This window comes from Contarinia nasturtii, unplaced genomic scaffold, assembly GCF_009176525.2.
Source record: "Contarinia nasturtii isolate CC-2019 unplaced genomic scaffold, AAFC_CNas_1.1 Cnas_scaffold_928, whole genome shotgun sequence".
Lineage (NCBI taxonomy): Eukaryota > Metazoa > Arthropoda > Insecta > Diptera > Cecidomyiidae > Contarinia > Contarinia nasturtii.
Genome location: NW_022198275.1, coordinates 3,618,097 through 3,631,665, shown reverse-complemented (window position 1 = coordinate 3,631,665; position 13,569 = coordinate 3,618,097). Strand labels below are relative to the sequence as shown.

General features: G+C 33.4%; 3 protein-coding genes across 5 annotated transcripts; all 3 read right to left on the bottom strand.

The window, feature by feature from the left end:
• Positions 1–48: 48 nt before the first annotated feature.
• On the bottom strand, positions 49–6,824 carry LOC116342867 (potential E3 ubiquitin-protein ligase ariadne-1). 2 transcript variants are annotated; one of them, XM_031770657.1, is made up of 9 exons: positions 6,632–6,824; positions 4,135–5,081; positions 2,822–3,034; positions 2,527–2,742; positions 2,163–2,438; positions 1,925–2,082; positions 1,512–1,635; positions 1,195–1,421; positions 49–1,049 (listed from the first exon to the last, which is right to left on the bottom strand). In XM_031770657.1, exons 2-9 carry the CDS (start codon positions 4,342–4,344, stop codon positions 968–970), a joined length of 1,506 nt encoding a protein of 501 aa, XP_031626517.1. In that variant the 5' UTR covers positions 4,345–5,081; positions 6,632–6,824; the 3' UTR covers positions 49–967. The 2 variants fall into 2 exon arrangements, with proteins under 2 accessions (XP_031626517.1, XP_031626516.1); XM_031770656.1 differs by having other exon boundaries at positions 6,668–6,824.
• An 878-nt stretch (positions 6,825–7,702) lies between these two features.
• Positions 7,703–10,662, bottom strand: LOC116342880 (potential E3 ubiquitin-protein ligase ariadne-1-like). Its single transcript, XM_031770671.1, has 7 exons — positions 10,208–10,662; positions 9,857–10,057; positions 9,491–9,706; positions 9,141–9,416; positions 8,947–9,062; positions 8,743–8,875; positions 7,703–8,664 (listed from the first exon to the last, which is right to left on the bottom strand). The coding sequence occupies exons 1-7, from the start codon at positions 10,379–10,381 to the stop codon at positions 8,326–8,328; spliced, it is 1,455 nt and encodes a 484-aa protein (XP_031626531.1). The 5' UTR covers positions 10,382–10,662; the 3' UTR covers positions 7,703–8,325.
• Positions 10,663–10,804: 142 nt separating this feature from the next.
• LOC116342850 (E3 ubiquitin-protein ligase arih1l-like) lies at positions 10,805–13,351 on the bottom strand. Of its 2 annotated transcripts, none has more exons than XM_031770628.1 (8): positions 13,061–13,351; positions 12,763–12,963; positions 12,239–12,454; positions 11,869–12,144; positions 11,671–11,792; positions 11,481–11,604; positions 11,183–11,415; positions 10,805–11,112 (listed from the first exon to the last, which is right to left on the bottom strand). In XM_031770628.1, exons 1-8 carry the CDS (start codon positions 13,199–13,201, stop codon positions 11,028–11,030), a joined length of 1,398 nt encoding a protein of 465 aa, XP_031626488.1. In that variant the 5' UTR covers positions 13,202–13,351; the 3' UTR covers positions 10,805–11,027. The 2 variants fall into 2 exon arrangements, with proteins under 2 accessions (XP_031626488.1, XP_031626489.1); XM_031770629.1 differs by having other exon boundaries at positions 11,183–11,406.
• Between the last annotated feature and the right edge of the window lie 218 nt (positions 13,352–13,569).

Here is a 13,569-nt window from a genome sequence, read left to right as displayed (position 1 = left end):
GACTTTATGTAACTGATGAAACACTGAACTCAATTCATAAATAGCATGTTTTTTTGTTATTGTTTTCTTAATTTCACTCTGGTGGTTTATTTTTAAATGGATCAAACCTATAAGATGTCTTGTGTCATTTTCTCTTTGTCAATCGTTTAATATTTGCTTTTGCGTAAAGAATAATTCTTTTTACAGATTTTCTTTGGAACAAAGTCCATTTTGGTAAAATTCATTCGACTTTTCTTGCGATCAATTATTTGTATGCTTTTTTTTAGATCCGCTGATCTTGTATAGAAATGCAAAACTGTTGGTGCTTGTTTTCACAAAATATATTACATATACGAATCGAATTTGTTTTATTGGCTAAATTTAAAATCTTTCTACAAACATAAAAGAATTGCCTCGGAAATGTTCAAAAAAGTGGACAAACAAAGGAAGTCTAATAGAAAGGAAACTTTTGTTTATTTACACTGTTTTTAGTTCAAATATTCCTTTTTTATTAATTTCGTTTTGTATTTCTATTCATATACGTTTCAATTTGCAATTATTTACAATTTTTGTGATGAGCGAACTAATCTCACAGAAGTTTTTCGTCTGTTCTCTTTTCGATTGCTCTCTGAGAGTTTGGATTCGGGAAAATATTTTGAAAAAATATTTCATTGCTTTGTTGTTTTGTAAATTTTGTTGAATTATGTATACTACCTCTAATGTCTATGCATGATTTTAATTTTTCATTTACACGGGATAATAGAATTATTTATATACTTTCAAGGTTTCGACTAAACGTTATGTATTTTAAATCTTTTTTTTTATGAATTCACTCTACTAAAATATATTTATTTTTTGATGAGAAAATAACACTTTGTGTATACGAAACAAATGAGAGAAAAATTGTAGGGGAATAATTCATATCAGAATAGGAAAGAGACACTGAGAAAAAACAATTCAATTCACGGTTTCGGTTTCCGATTTGAAATCATTCAGTGTAAATCCACCAGTCATTTTCATATCCTTCGTGCACATGATCGAGCAACACCTTTCGACGCTTCTCACAATATCTACAATTGAAATTAAAAAAAGAAAACGAAAATCGTACGTCATTTAATTTTTCAACAACAAAAATAAATGATAAATGTGTGTAATATTCATAAAATACGCAATAAATGATGTAAATGCAGATTTAAATGTACTGCCGTCACTAACCGGTATTTGTCTTGGACTTTTTGTTTGATATCGGCCAAATTTTCCGATGTTATATCACGTTCCAAGTATTCCGATAATTTTTCCGTGGCCGTTTCCAAATCTTTTTGATTCGCTTCAAAAATGAGCGATTGATTATTCTTGCGTAAATAGTACGCAAAAACATATGTACACATTAGAGTTTGTCGACATTGAACCAAAATATCGACGGCACGTTTTAAAAATTGAACCTGCAAATCGAAAATAAAACACATGATGAGCCTATTTTAAGCAAACACACACCAAAAAAAGACAAACACATTGAAATATCAAATCCGTACCTCAATCCAAGACATATTGTGCTGTTGCATTTCTTCCATTTTTTCCTTGATGCAATTGTACAATTTATGCTCGAATTTTAGCGATTGCATGTGATTCATATAACGATTGTAGTAATGAAGATATCTACAAGAACACAAATTAAATGGATTAATGTTAAAAGTAATCAAAACATATTTCTTTCAAACAGAGGCTTTAAGAAGCAGGAGGACCGTTGAGGAACAGAGCTCCTCCTCTAACATCAAATTGAATAATTGTTTTAACTTTTAATATTTTGCTCCTCACAGAAGAGAAGCACAGCACCTCAGTGCTTCTCCAGATCCATCTCATATATAATGCTCTGATAAACAGTCTTTGCTTTCAAAACTTGATCCCTCTCTAAATAAAAGAATGTCCGAAATTTATATTTAAATACCTGGCCAATGATGACCGTAATTTTTCCTGAGCGTCACGTGCAGCTTTGGCCTCATCTTCATCATATCTGTTGCAATTATACCAAGATGAACCGTGTGGTTCCCATGATCCCAAACATACCCAACAAAAATCGTGTTTACAATTTTGATTTTTGCACACCTAAAACCAGAATAAATGTATAGAGTGATGAAATTTTTCGGCCGACATAATTTAAATGCAGATTTAAAGACAATAATTACCATGTGATTGCATCCGCCGTCTTTTTCAATAGTTACATTACATTTTGGACATTCTTTTGTATTGGCCGCAATCCAGTTCGATGTTTCCGAATCGTCGTCACATTTTTTAATCCATTTCTTGAGGTACTTGCATAAAACGGGATCATGCCAATTTTCACCGCATTCAAAGCAAAAGATGTGGCCACATTTACAAGCAACCGGTCGTGATTCAACATAAGCCACCTTTACCGCATACGAGCAATCTGCTGACGGACACCAGCGAAGCAATCGATTACACTAAAACATACAACAGCAAAAAAAAAAACAACAAATGACTATTCTGTTTTAATGATTCAATGACGCGTAAATTTTTAACAAAACTCACCTCGACAAAACTGTTTGTAATCAAATGCTGATATTTGAGCCTAACACGCGAATCGGGCACCAGTTTCATAACTGTGACGTCATCAACAATAATATCACAACCATGTGCTGCACATGATATTGATTGACCCAGACCCTCTTCCATGATTTTCGTCGTTAGATATTCACCCCAACAATGTGTGCAAAATTTGTGTCCGCATTCCAATCCTGTCATCATCTATTATGATATATGATTCATATGATTAAATAATTCTCTGCTTGTGCATTTTTCTTTTTGAAATCAATAAAATACATACACTTGGTGGAAAATTTGAGAAGCAAATTTCACATTCTTCTGTGCCGGAACGTTTTAGTTTTGGTCTTGTCACCGCCACTGGCTTATTGAAGGGATTTATAACGTGCGCCTCTCGAAAGAACGCCTCCTGGTCACCATCATAATATTTTTCCATGAGTTTTTCTTTGTCCCATTTGAAATGATTCAAAAGAATGCGTAACGTGGTGGCGGGTATCTGTATCGAAACAAAATTAAAACAAACATGATTTATATTCATATTTTAAATATAATTTATAGGTGATAAATGTCAAAAGCCATCAGCGTGCTACTTTTCAATTAGTCGATGTCGGAAGAGATGGAGATTGATGAGAATCATGGAAAAAAGGAAGCAACATCTTGTTCAGTGAGTACGAGTAACCTCAAAACAATCGAAACAGAAAACAACAGCAGCAACAACAACAGAAAAACAATAACAACCTTGTAGCACGAATACGCGCTCACACAACATACAAAGAAAATGAAATGTGTGAAATAAGAGAGCCAGTGGAAGAATCAATTGGAAAAAGCATATGCTCCATGAATTTATGTGCTCTCAATGCTCCATGATGTTTTAGTGTGTCGACCCAATTTCCGTAAATGGTGTATTATGTTGTGCGCGCTCGTTCTCTCTCCCTCACTCTCTTTTTCGCTCGGTCGCGCTCTTTGTCTCATTCATGCCAATGCCGTATGCCAATTTACACACATAGCACACATATTGTGCTGTCATTGCGTTATTTGCGTGCGTCTGTCTGTGTATGCGCTTATCGTCGCGCATTCAATTGTATACAAAATTGAAATCATAGTCTATATTCGCATCAAGTGCACAACATCACTACAAGCACCCGATGAAGCACCAACCAAATGGATTATACTACATAAGAATACACGAATTACAAGAGAAGTATGTGAACATTGAGCACAAGGAAGAATTTATGTCGATCGATATATTAATTCAATGTTTTCATTATTGCAGTTCTCTCTCTCTCTCTCTCTCTTTCTCTTGCGATGTTGTCATTAGTTTTGTTATGAAAACGTTCGAAATTGAGCACATTTTACAAGTGTCTGTATCAGTGCATGTAGAGACATTTCGACGAATTCTTTGGCCGAACTCATGAATCATAATGCCAACTATTTCGCATATCAAAAAATTATCACCATTATTGCTATGCTGAGTTTAGCTTTGGCTGACCTTTCTGACCGAAACAAAAAAAAATATTCAGTGATTCTGAATTTCACCATTCTCGGAATTGAAACGTATGATGTTATTGAAAACCTTGATTATTTGTATATGCTTACCTCAACAACGGTATTAACTTCTTTGATGCAATCCACCATATGTTGAACAATTTCTTCTGTTGTCAGCCCTTCATATGGATACTCATCGTGTTCACTCTGTCGATCTCTTGAGTTGCCCATTTCAACCTCGTCAACGATTGGAAAATCATCATCGCCACTAGATACATTTCCCGAATCAACGTTATCAAATGTATCGTCGTCGGAATCCATTGTTGGCCGCTTTAATAGTTCTCTATGTGACTTGCCTATTCAGAATGTGGCCAACACTTTTTTTTTCTTTGACCTTAATGTACTTTATTGTATGCACGATGCTTGTTTTTGTCCCTTGCACGATGTCACTTCTCATTGACCATTAATCAGAATTGGTCTTTTGTTCTCATTTAAATTTTCGATGGAAACGGAAAAAACGACACAATTAAATGAACACAACAGTGAATTTAAACGTTTGCAAAACAACAAGAATGTCTAAAAAAAAGTCCAAAATTTTATTTACGCCATATAAAATTGCTGAACACAAATAATGTCAACATATTTTGACAGTCGAAATTCTGTATTTTCGTGCACCAAAAATGAAAAAAAAAAAAAAAAAACTCACTGACTGTTCAAGCTCTTTTGCGCACGCTGTTTTACTTGACACATCGGTAATTTGGATTAAATTCGAGTCGACAGCAATTAATTTTTACAGAGTTATCAATTAATTTTCGAACGAAATTTTGCACACATACACATACTATTTTGAAATCTCTGCATTATGTCATTCTACTGTATGATTCATTTGACTTTTAACCGAAAAAAGCAATCCAAATTGATTCGCTTTTCGAGAGAATTTATTTTTAGTTCAAATGCTTGTTTGTTTCACTTTTTTTCGAATTTTTTTTTTCGTTCACAATTCAATTTAAAGTCGTAGATATTTTTGTTCCCTCGATTATTATGTTGATAACGGAAATCTAGAATAAAAAAAGGGTTAAACAGTGAAAATTAGAATCTTGAGATCAATGAAATTCGAAAGTTGAATTTAGTCCACATCGGATGAGAAACACACAAATAACTATAATCTCTACTTTTCTACACGTTTTTTTTTTTCGGTCGGTCGTTAATTTTTCTCTATGAGTGTGATATGCTTTGACGTTGTGAGAATACTGAGAGCGTGAAGCATGCATAATAGCACACATTCAAACATGTCAGCAGACAAACAACACAGCAACCAGCTAAATTGAAAACGAAACGAAACGAAAAGCTACAATATGAACCGTGTATGAAAAGTATTTCTATTCTCTTTTTTCGGCATTAATGTACTAGTTTCGCTGTATTCTTCCGACTCTCGTTTAGTGAATGTATGTGAATTTGGTTGTCTCACATTCTTCTTCTTCTTTTTCTTATTATTGTTGTTGTTTGACTTCAGCCTGTTTATTTATTCTCATTTAGCGCACTATGTAGCCGATGTGTTACACACCAACACAACAAATTCACTACTGTAATTATTCGAATCAATGTCAGCGCCATAAATCGAAAATTGGATATATTTCAATTATATGGATTTCAGCACGTTATTCTCACAACATTTTTTTTTTCTCTCTTTAATTTGAATTCTTTCAAGTTCGCAGCTTGTACGATAATGGAAATACGTGCATATTTTGTTGATAAATTGTGTTGAGTGTTAAGAGGCTATTGTAAATAGTCCGCAGTTTTGTCATGCAACTTATCGCATTTAGTGTTATTCGTTTGATGAACGGCAACAACAAAAAAAATGGCAATAAAAAATTAACACCTTGATCGTGCTTGCATTGTAATGCGATGCTTTTAATATTTGCAATCAAAAGATGCTAAAGATAGGATATTTTGTCATCGTCATTATTAACAACGACATCAACGAAATTATGTTGTTGTTGTTTAAACACTGAATGTTGATGTTTCTGAATGCTATTTATCCTTTTTGTTCATATTTTGTTGGACGAGAAAAACGGCGCAGACGCTACACAAGCGCACCATCGAAATTTCAAGTCGACAGACAAGCAAAAACAAATAAACACAAATAACACTTCAAAAGCCAATAAAAAAAAGTGTCAACATGCATCTCTCTTCTTCTTTTTTTATCTCACGCTCTCTTTTATGACCATTGCGATCATTATTGTTGAATTGTTTTCAGCAATATTTTCTGATTTTATCAGCGACGATTTTGTTTTACAATCAATGACTTTATTTTTGTTTTGACCAAAATACTATTATCAACGTTATTTGTATATAACACACTCAATATGGACTTAACAATTCTATTTCAAAAATCAATTTATCGCACAAATATGGTATTTCACTACGTTCGATTGCAAATTACAATGCAAACATTGAATTTTCTAGAGTAATTTCCAAACAATCATTAGTCACAATGCTGAATCCAGTGTGCTGAACCAATGCGTAGTTTGAAAATGAGCTTGACAAACAATGAAATATTTTGCAAACAAAGAAAATCACAATAAAATCAAATGAAAGTTAAACCGACACAGAATTGCTGGTTTGCAAATTTAGCACTACATACATGTTGACGATATAATGTCTAATTATATGAATTTCGAATGGATTTTTCAACAATTCACAACCAATATATTTCGAATATTTTGTTTTTATTTTCACTTCATATTGAAATGTGAATTGCTGCGACCTATGCACATTTCACTCTATGTATGTCTGTATACAGCAGTACTATTCGCCATGACATTCTTACAAATGAGTTTCGCTACATAGCATACACACACAAAACTTATACTCACATATATATATATTCGTTCAATTCGCCACATTCAATGTGGGACATTTTGACTTCGCTCACTTTCCAGCCTTCGTATTCAATTTCGTTCGTTACCTTCTTTCGCTAAGGTCATTTTTTAAAAACTCTTTTAGTTGAATAAAATAAGATACATAACAATTAAACATTTTATTTTATTTTTTTATTTAATTATTAGAAAAACGTTTTTAACCCTAGACCCGTGTGTTCTGTTTACAACTTAATCCCGTGTGTATGGGTCAGATTGACCCGTAGTGCCTTTTGTATGGAAATCAGCAATTTTTTTAAGAACTAGCACGATTATTTCATGAATGATCAATTTTATTTCTATGATACTGATACTTGTATATCAATATACATTAATAGTTCAAGTATCACATATGTACATACTTTTATGTATCACATGTGTATTTTTACATATGTGTAAAACATAGTTGAGTCCGATTTTTTTCAAACTTTCAGGGATTATAGAACAAGATAAGCTAAACATTTTTTGTTCTACGGCTTTTTGATCCTGCCGCCATTTTGGTCAATTTTTCTACGGCCACAGAGGCTCAACCACTTGACTTACCCCGTGTTCTCTCGTTGTGCCTTTCAAATGGCACAATCGCAGTAGCCTGCACCTTTGCGTATTCAATGATGATACTGTTCACTTGTATTCAGACGTACAACTAATGTCGCACACATACACATACATAGCTACACTCTCACATCTCTTTCATTCTTTATACATATACGCAAAGGTGCAGACTTCTGCGTCCGTGCCATTTCAAAGGCACATAGAGAAAACACGGGACAGTCGGCATTTGGATATCGTTGGAAAGGCCTTGAAATAAGCTATCAATTGACGCCTGTTTGTGCTTATAAAATACAAAATTGTCATGGTGTCATTGGTAAATAATAAAGAGTGGCCGGTCGGCCATTTACATATCGGCCGCCCATACACATATTTGTAATATTTTCACTGTGTTCACAAAGATAAAGGTCCAATACATACAAAAAATGATATTTGATTATATTTTTTATTTTTTGTATGTTTAATTTGCAAAAGAAAATACATCGGGTCAATTTGACCCGACACACGGGTTTAAGATTAATTTTAAGCATATAATGGAAGTTAATAGATAAATAACTACAGATTCAGAAGTGGCGCCTATTTTACGCATTGTGTGAAATAAATTGAAAGTAAAAAAAGCAAAAATCCATTTTGCCAATATAAAATTTTTAAATCATTTCAACCAATTGTTATTTTCAGCATACACATCGTGTATGGAGTGAATAGATGCGTTAAATGGACATTATTTATGAATCTATATATTTCTATCAATAGGTAGTTATATTGATCTTGAATTATACTATAGAAAAATTTCAATCGGAAAATTGGTGCTAGCTTTGTACTATTTTCTATTTTGTTAACCCATTTTCTTGAGTCGGGACCAGAGATTTGTTGTGAATGACCACCAATCCTTTTCGAAGCCTTCGTAAATATGTTCTTGCATCGTCTTTTGACGTCGTTCGCAATAATTTGATTTGTGCATAACATCTTGTATAATCGTGTCAATGTTATTTTCCGTGATGTTTTGTTCCAAATACTGTGACAGAGCTTCGGTGGCCGATTCCAAATCATTTTGATTCGCTTCAAAAATGACTTTTTGATGGTGGTCTTCGATATAGTATGCAAAAATATAGGTAAACATCAACTGCTTACGACTTTCACATAGAATTTCAACGGATTTTTTCAAGAATTGAACCTAAATGCAAATTAAATAAACCCCATATAAATATTATAAAATTCAACATGAAATTTACCAAAACAAATTCTCACTTACATCATTCCATGATTTTCCCATGAATTGCATAGTTTTCATTTTGCGGTCGATTGTATTATCGCCAATCAATAGCCTTTCTTCACATTTCAGCGATTCCTTGTGTGTAGAGTATCGCTGAAAATAATGTTGCCATCTGCAATAAGAAAAATGCGTTAATTCTCGATTTGAATTGTTGCTGGCGAAATGAATGGCAACAAAACTTACCGATTCTTCTGATTTCTATCTTCATTGACTTCCTTAAATTGGTTGCATTGATGGTCATATGTAGTCATCGTTCCGTAACATAGCCAGCAAAATGGATGGGTACACTTTCGGCAGATCTAAAAATAACCACAAGCAAAACACTAGTGTTAATATGGAATTGCTTTCAATCAATTCAAATAATTTTTATGCATTACCATGCGATTGCAGCCGCCATTCTTTTCGATGGCACAAAAACATTTCGGGCATTCTTTCGTATGTTTGGTGAGATATAAGATTGTATCATCGTTTGAATTTCTTTTCCAGTTGTCCATTAAAGCGCACGGTATCGGATCATGCGAAGCATCACCGCAACTAAAGCAAAAGCTATGGCCACATTTACAGGTACAATTTTGTTGATGTGTCAATATCTGATTGACTTTAATTGCATACGTACAACCAGGCGATGGGCACCATTTCAAATTACGATTATACTGTGCATTGAATAAAAAAATGGGAATAAGTTCTATGTTTTTTGGGTGAAATTGACAGTAAAGAGAGAAATTACCTCAACAAATGAAGTTGCCATTAAATGCTGGTACATTTGTTTTGCTTTGTCCGTGGTTAGAAATTTGATGATTGTCAAATCGTCAACGACGATGCGGCACTTTGTGTCAGTACATGAAATCGAATCAGCTTTACCATCATCGACCACTTTATACGTCAAATATTGACCAAAGCAATCTTTACACGATTTATGACCACAAGTGAGACCAACAATTGCCTAAAAGAGAGATGTTCGTAGAATTTTAGATTTTTTTTTTTTGAATGTTAATACCAACACATTCATTTTCTTTTGTGCGAGCATTCTCTGATTTTGTTTAGCCACATAAATAAATACATGCAAAAAGAATTTCCGTACGAAAACACTTACATCTTGTGGCAATTCCGTTAAACAAATATTACATTCGTGTACGTTGGACACCGCTTTTGGACTATTATCCTCAGCAAATGGATTAAGAACATGTGCCTTTTTAAAGAATTCATCAGAATCGTCAGCGGTCAACTTAACAAGTAGTTCTTCCTTTTGCCACTTCGTATGGCTCAATAGAATTCGCGTGGCTGTTGCTGGCATCTGTGAAATAATGAATTTTATTATGATTTATTACATTTAACTATACTTATATGTACGTGTATCTGGTGTTTTGGTATAGCATATTTTTCATCAAAATGTATGTATATATTTTTTGTTTTTGAAAATAAAACTTGTTATGTATAAACACACCTGTACGATGGCATTGACTTCCTCGATATACTGGTTCATAAGTTGCACGATGTCGTCAGTTGTTAGCGTTTCAAATGATGGTTTTTTGTTGACATTATCATCAACATCATCCCATTCCTCTGGTTCGTCGTAATCACCATCATATTCGTCGTAAGATTCTGCGTCGCTATCCATTTGGCTTCTCTTTGAAATTGTTATAAAATATGAAAATACGTTTACGATGTGATAATAGAATTGGCAATATAAGCCCTGTAGCTTCGATTGATCAACACTTTACTTAAGTTTTATCTGTTGCCGTTTTATTCTTTTCAATAATATAAATGCAGGTAAAGTGAATGCTATATTGATGACTATTCGCCAGAGAGTCTTACACTGCTTTGAATTTTATTTTGTGTTATGTTTTACATACGCACTAATTGCTTGTTGTGTAGCAAAACAAAAGAAGAAATGTCAAAATATTGTTGTCAACTGAAGATAACATCGACTAAGTACTTCGCCATTTTTACAGTGTTGCCACCGTGAATTGTTATCAAAGGTTAAGTTTTTGCCTTTTTAAGTAAATGCCTTTTTAATTACTTTTTAAAAAACACTCGAGAGAAACTACAAAAACAAAAACATTTATTTATGGGAATTTTTCGTCTGACTCATGAATTGTGAAATCAACATTTGACTTCATTTGACAATCGACAGATACCAAATACAATGAAACTCAACGATTCATAAATGAAGTATTCTTAACAGTTTTGTTGTTGAGTAATTGTTATTTTTAAATTATGATTATTTGAGAAGAAAAAATTCGGCGAATGATGATTGACCAACTTCAGCCTGATGTAAACGACCACCAATTTTTGTCGAAACCTTCGTAAATGTGGCATTGCATTGTCTTCATACGAGCCTCACAATAGCTGCAAATAAATATCGAGATTTATTACAAATTTTCCGCTTAATCGTTTGTTTTATTAGCATTAAATTTACCAAGATTTGTCCTGGACATCTGATAAATATCGTTCAGTGGTTAAGTGCAAATCACTTTCAAAAATATTGGACAATGCTTCTGTCGCCGATTCCAAATCAGCTTGGTTAACTTCAAAAATATTTTTCTGGTTGTGTGGCTTCGTGAAATATGCGAATATATACGTAAACATCAATTGTCGTCGACTCTCAAACAGAATGTCCAGTGCTTTCATCAAACTTTGTACCTGAAATTGCTTTCAAGAAAATGAATTGCATTTTTTTGATGTGGTTATTGTTGTTGTTGAATGTGTTCTCTTACATCATTCCATGATTTTCCCATGTCTTGTAAATGTTCCATTCTACATATGATCCGTTCCTTCATATCCATTTCGATTTTCAATGACTTTCTATGTCCACCGTAGCGTGTGAAGTAGTGTTCCCAACTGAAATAAAAATCGTCATTCATCGCATGTTTTTCAAATAAAAATCATTTATATGTGCTAAATTACCGGTTTTGATCATTGGTAATATTTTTGTTACTATCTTTGTATTTGTTGCAATTATTAACTGCATGTCCACTCCAAGGGCCAAAACACAACCAACAAAACTCATATTTACATTTACGGCATGACTGGGAAAATTGTTAAAAAAAAAAAATGTAGATTACTTTCGTCAAAAACACATTTTTTTTATAGATTGCATCCCACCATATGATTGCATCCACCATTTTTTTCGATCAGTGCGAAACATTTGGGGCAGCTTTTTGTGTGTTTAATAAGGTATTCAATTGTTTCGTCGTTATCATTTTTGGACCAACATTTCATCAAGTCACATGGTATCGGATCATGCGGCTCTTCACCACAACTAAAACAGAAACGTTTACCGCATTTACACTCGCAATTTTGACGATAGTCCAATAAACATTCAGCTTTAATCGCCAATGAACATTGGGCACTGGGACACCAACGCAGAGTATACGTATGCTGTCATTTCAAATAAATCGAAGATTTTTTTTATCAATATGCAAGTAATTTAAAAAAAAAAATCATTTATCGCATTTTTAATGCAGTTATTTACCTCGACAAAACTGTTGGTCATCAAGTGTTCGTATTTTTGAAGTACACGAGAATCGGTCAATACTTCCATAATCGTACCATCATCGACAACAATTTGACATTTATATTCGGGACAACAAATGAACTCCGAATGACCATCATCCATGATTTTTGATGTCAAATAATGAGACCAACATTCTTTGCAATATTCATGATCACAGCTAAGACCAACGATTTCCTTGACAAGAAACGGAAAATGGAGATGAACAAAAATTTGCATCACGTCATAGTCACACACAAACTGGTTTTAATTTCAACGAAACGCATTTACCACGAAGACTTACACGTTTGCACATTTAATAATCTATATAATATTATAGCCAGTGGAACGAATACAAATGACGAATACAATAGAACGTTTCAATGTCAATGTTGTTTGATATTTGGTGTGCTCCAAATTGTTACGAAACAACATGTATTTATACAATGCTTTTTATGTATTCTACCGATTCCTTTTTATAGATAACAGTTACTTTGTATACTCACATTTTGTTGAAAGTCCATGAAACAAATGGTGCATGTATGTTCGGTATTGGATTTTCGTTTCATTTTCGGTGATTCAAATGGATTCTGGACGTGTGCTTTTTCGAAAAATTTATCACAATTATCATCTGTAATTCGATCCAATACTTCACGAACATCCCATTTTGTGTGGCTCAACAAAATACGTGCTGTTGTTGCCGGCATCTGTATGTCAAAAGCCAACATTTTTTTATAATTACAATTTTACCGGGAAACAAAAAAATTTCATACTGAAATACATTTGGCACAACAGTAAACTCACTTCAACGACGGAATTAACACCTAAGATCGACTGATTCATCAATTTTATAATTTCTTCGGATGTTATTGATTTGAATTGTGGTTGTTCCGATACACTTATTTCGTGATCAGAATCATCGTCGATATATTCTTGACTATCCATTTTTTAAATCCAATTATTTACTCTCTTTTCGTATCGACGACAAATGTTTGAACAAATTATTGTACCGTTAATGTTGAAGTGTTCACAAAGTGACCAATCACGTACTAGTCAACGGTTTTGCTGAAAATTTTGTTGTTATCCACACAAGAGTCGAGTGCCAACTGAACGATGTTGAACGCAATACAAGCAAACTCTTGATCTGTTCGATTTCAATGTCTACGCGTATATGTTGCGCCATCTTTTATATCAATTCAAAATTTCAGCCAGTTTAGCCGAATTTGATTATTTTAAATAATTTTTCATTTGTAATGAGAAAAATAAGTAAATATTTTGTTATTCGTGATGGAAAGAAAGTTAATTTCAAAAAT

Coding starts and splice junctions, on each gene's coding strand:
- LOC116342867 (XM_031770657.1), bottom strand. CDS start 4,344: ATGGATTCCGACGACGATACATTTGATAACGTTGATTCGGGAAATGTA. Junction 3,035..4,134: donor AAGTTAATACCGTTGTTGAG/GTAAGCATATAC, acceptor GTTTCGATACAG/ATACCCGCCACCACGTTACG. Junction 2,743..2,821: donor TCTCAAATTTTCCACCAAGT/GTATGTATTTTA, acceptor ATATCATAATAG/ATGATGACAGGATTGGAATG.
- LOC116342880 (XM_031770671.1), bottom strand. CDS start 10,381: ATGGATAGCGACGCAGAATCTTACGACGAATATGATGGTGATTACGAC. Junction 10,058..10,207: donor AAGTCAATGCCATCGTACAG/GTGTGTTTATAC, acceptor ATTATTTCACAG/ATGCCAGCAACAGCCACGCG. Junction 8,876..8,946: donor GATAGAAATCAGAAGAATCG/GTAAGTTTTGTT, acceptor TTCTTATTGCAG/ATGGCAACATTATTTTCAGC.
- LOC116342850 (XM_031770628.1), bottom strand. CDS start 13,201: ATGGATAGTCAAGAATATATCGACGATGATTCTGATCACGAAATAAGT. Junction 11,605..11,670: donor ATTACCAATGATCAAAACCG/GTAATTTAGCAC, acceptor TTTTTATTTCAG/TTGGGAACACTACTTCACAC. Junction 11,416..11,480: donor TGGGAAAATCATGGAATGAT/GTAAGAGAACAC, acceptor TTTTCTTGAAAG/CAATTTCAGGTACAAAGTTT.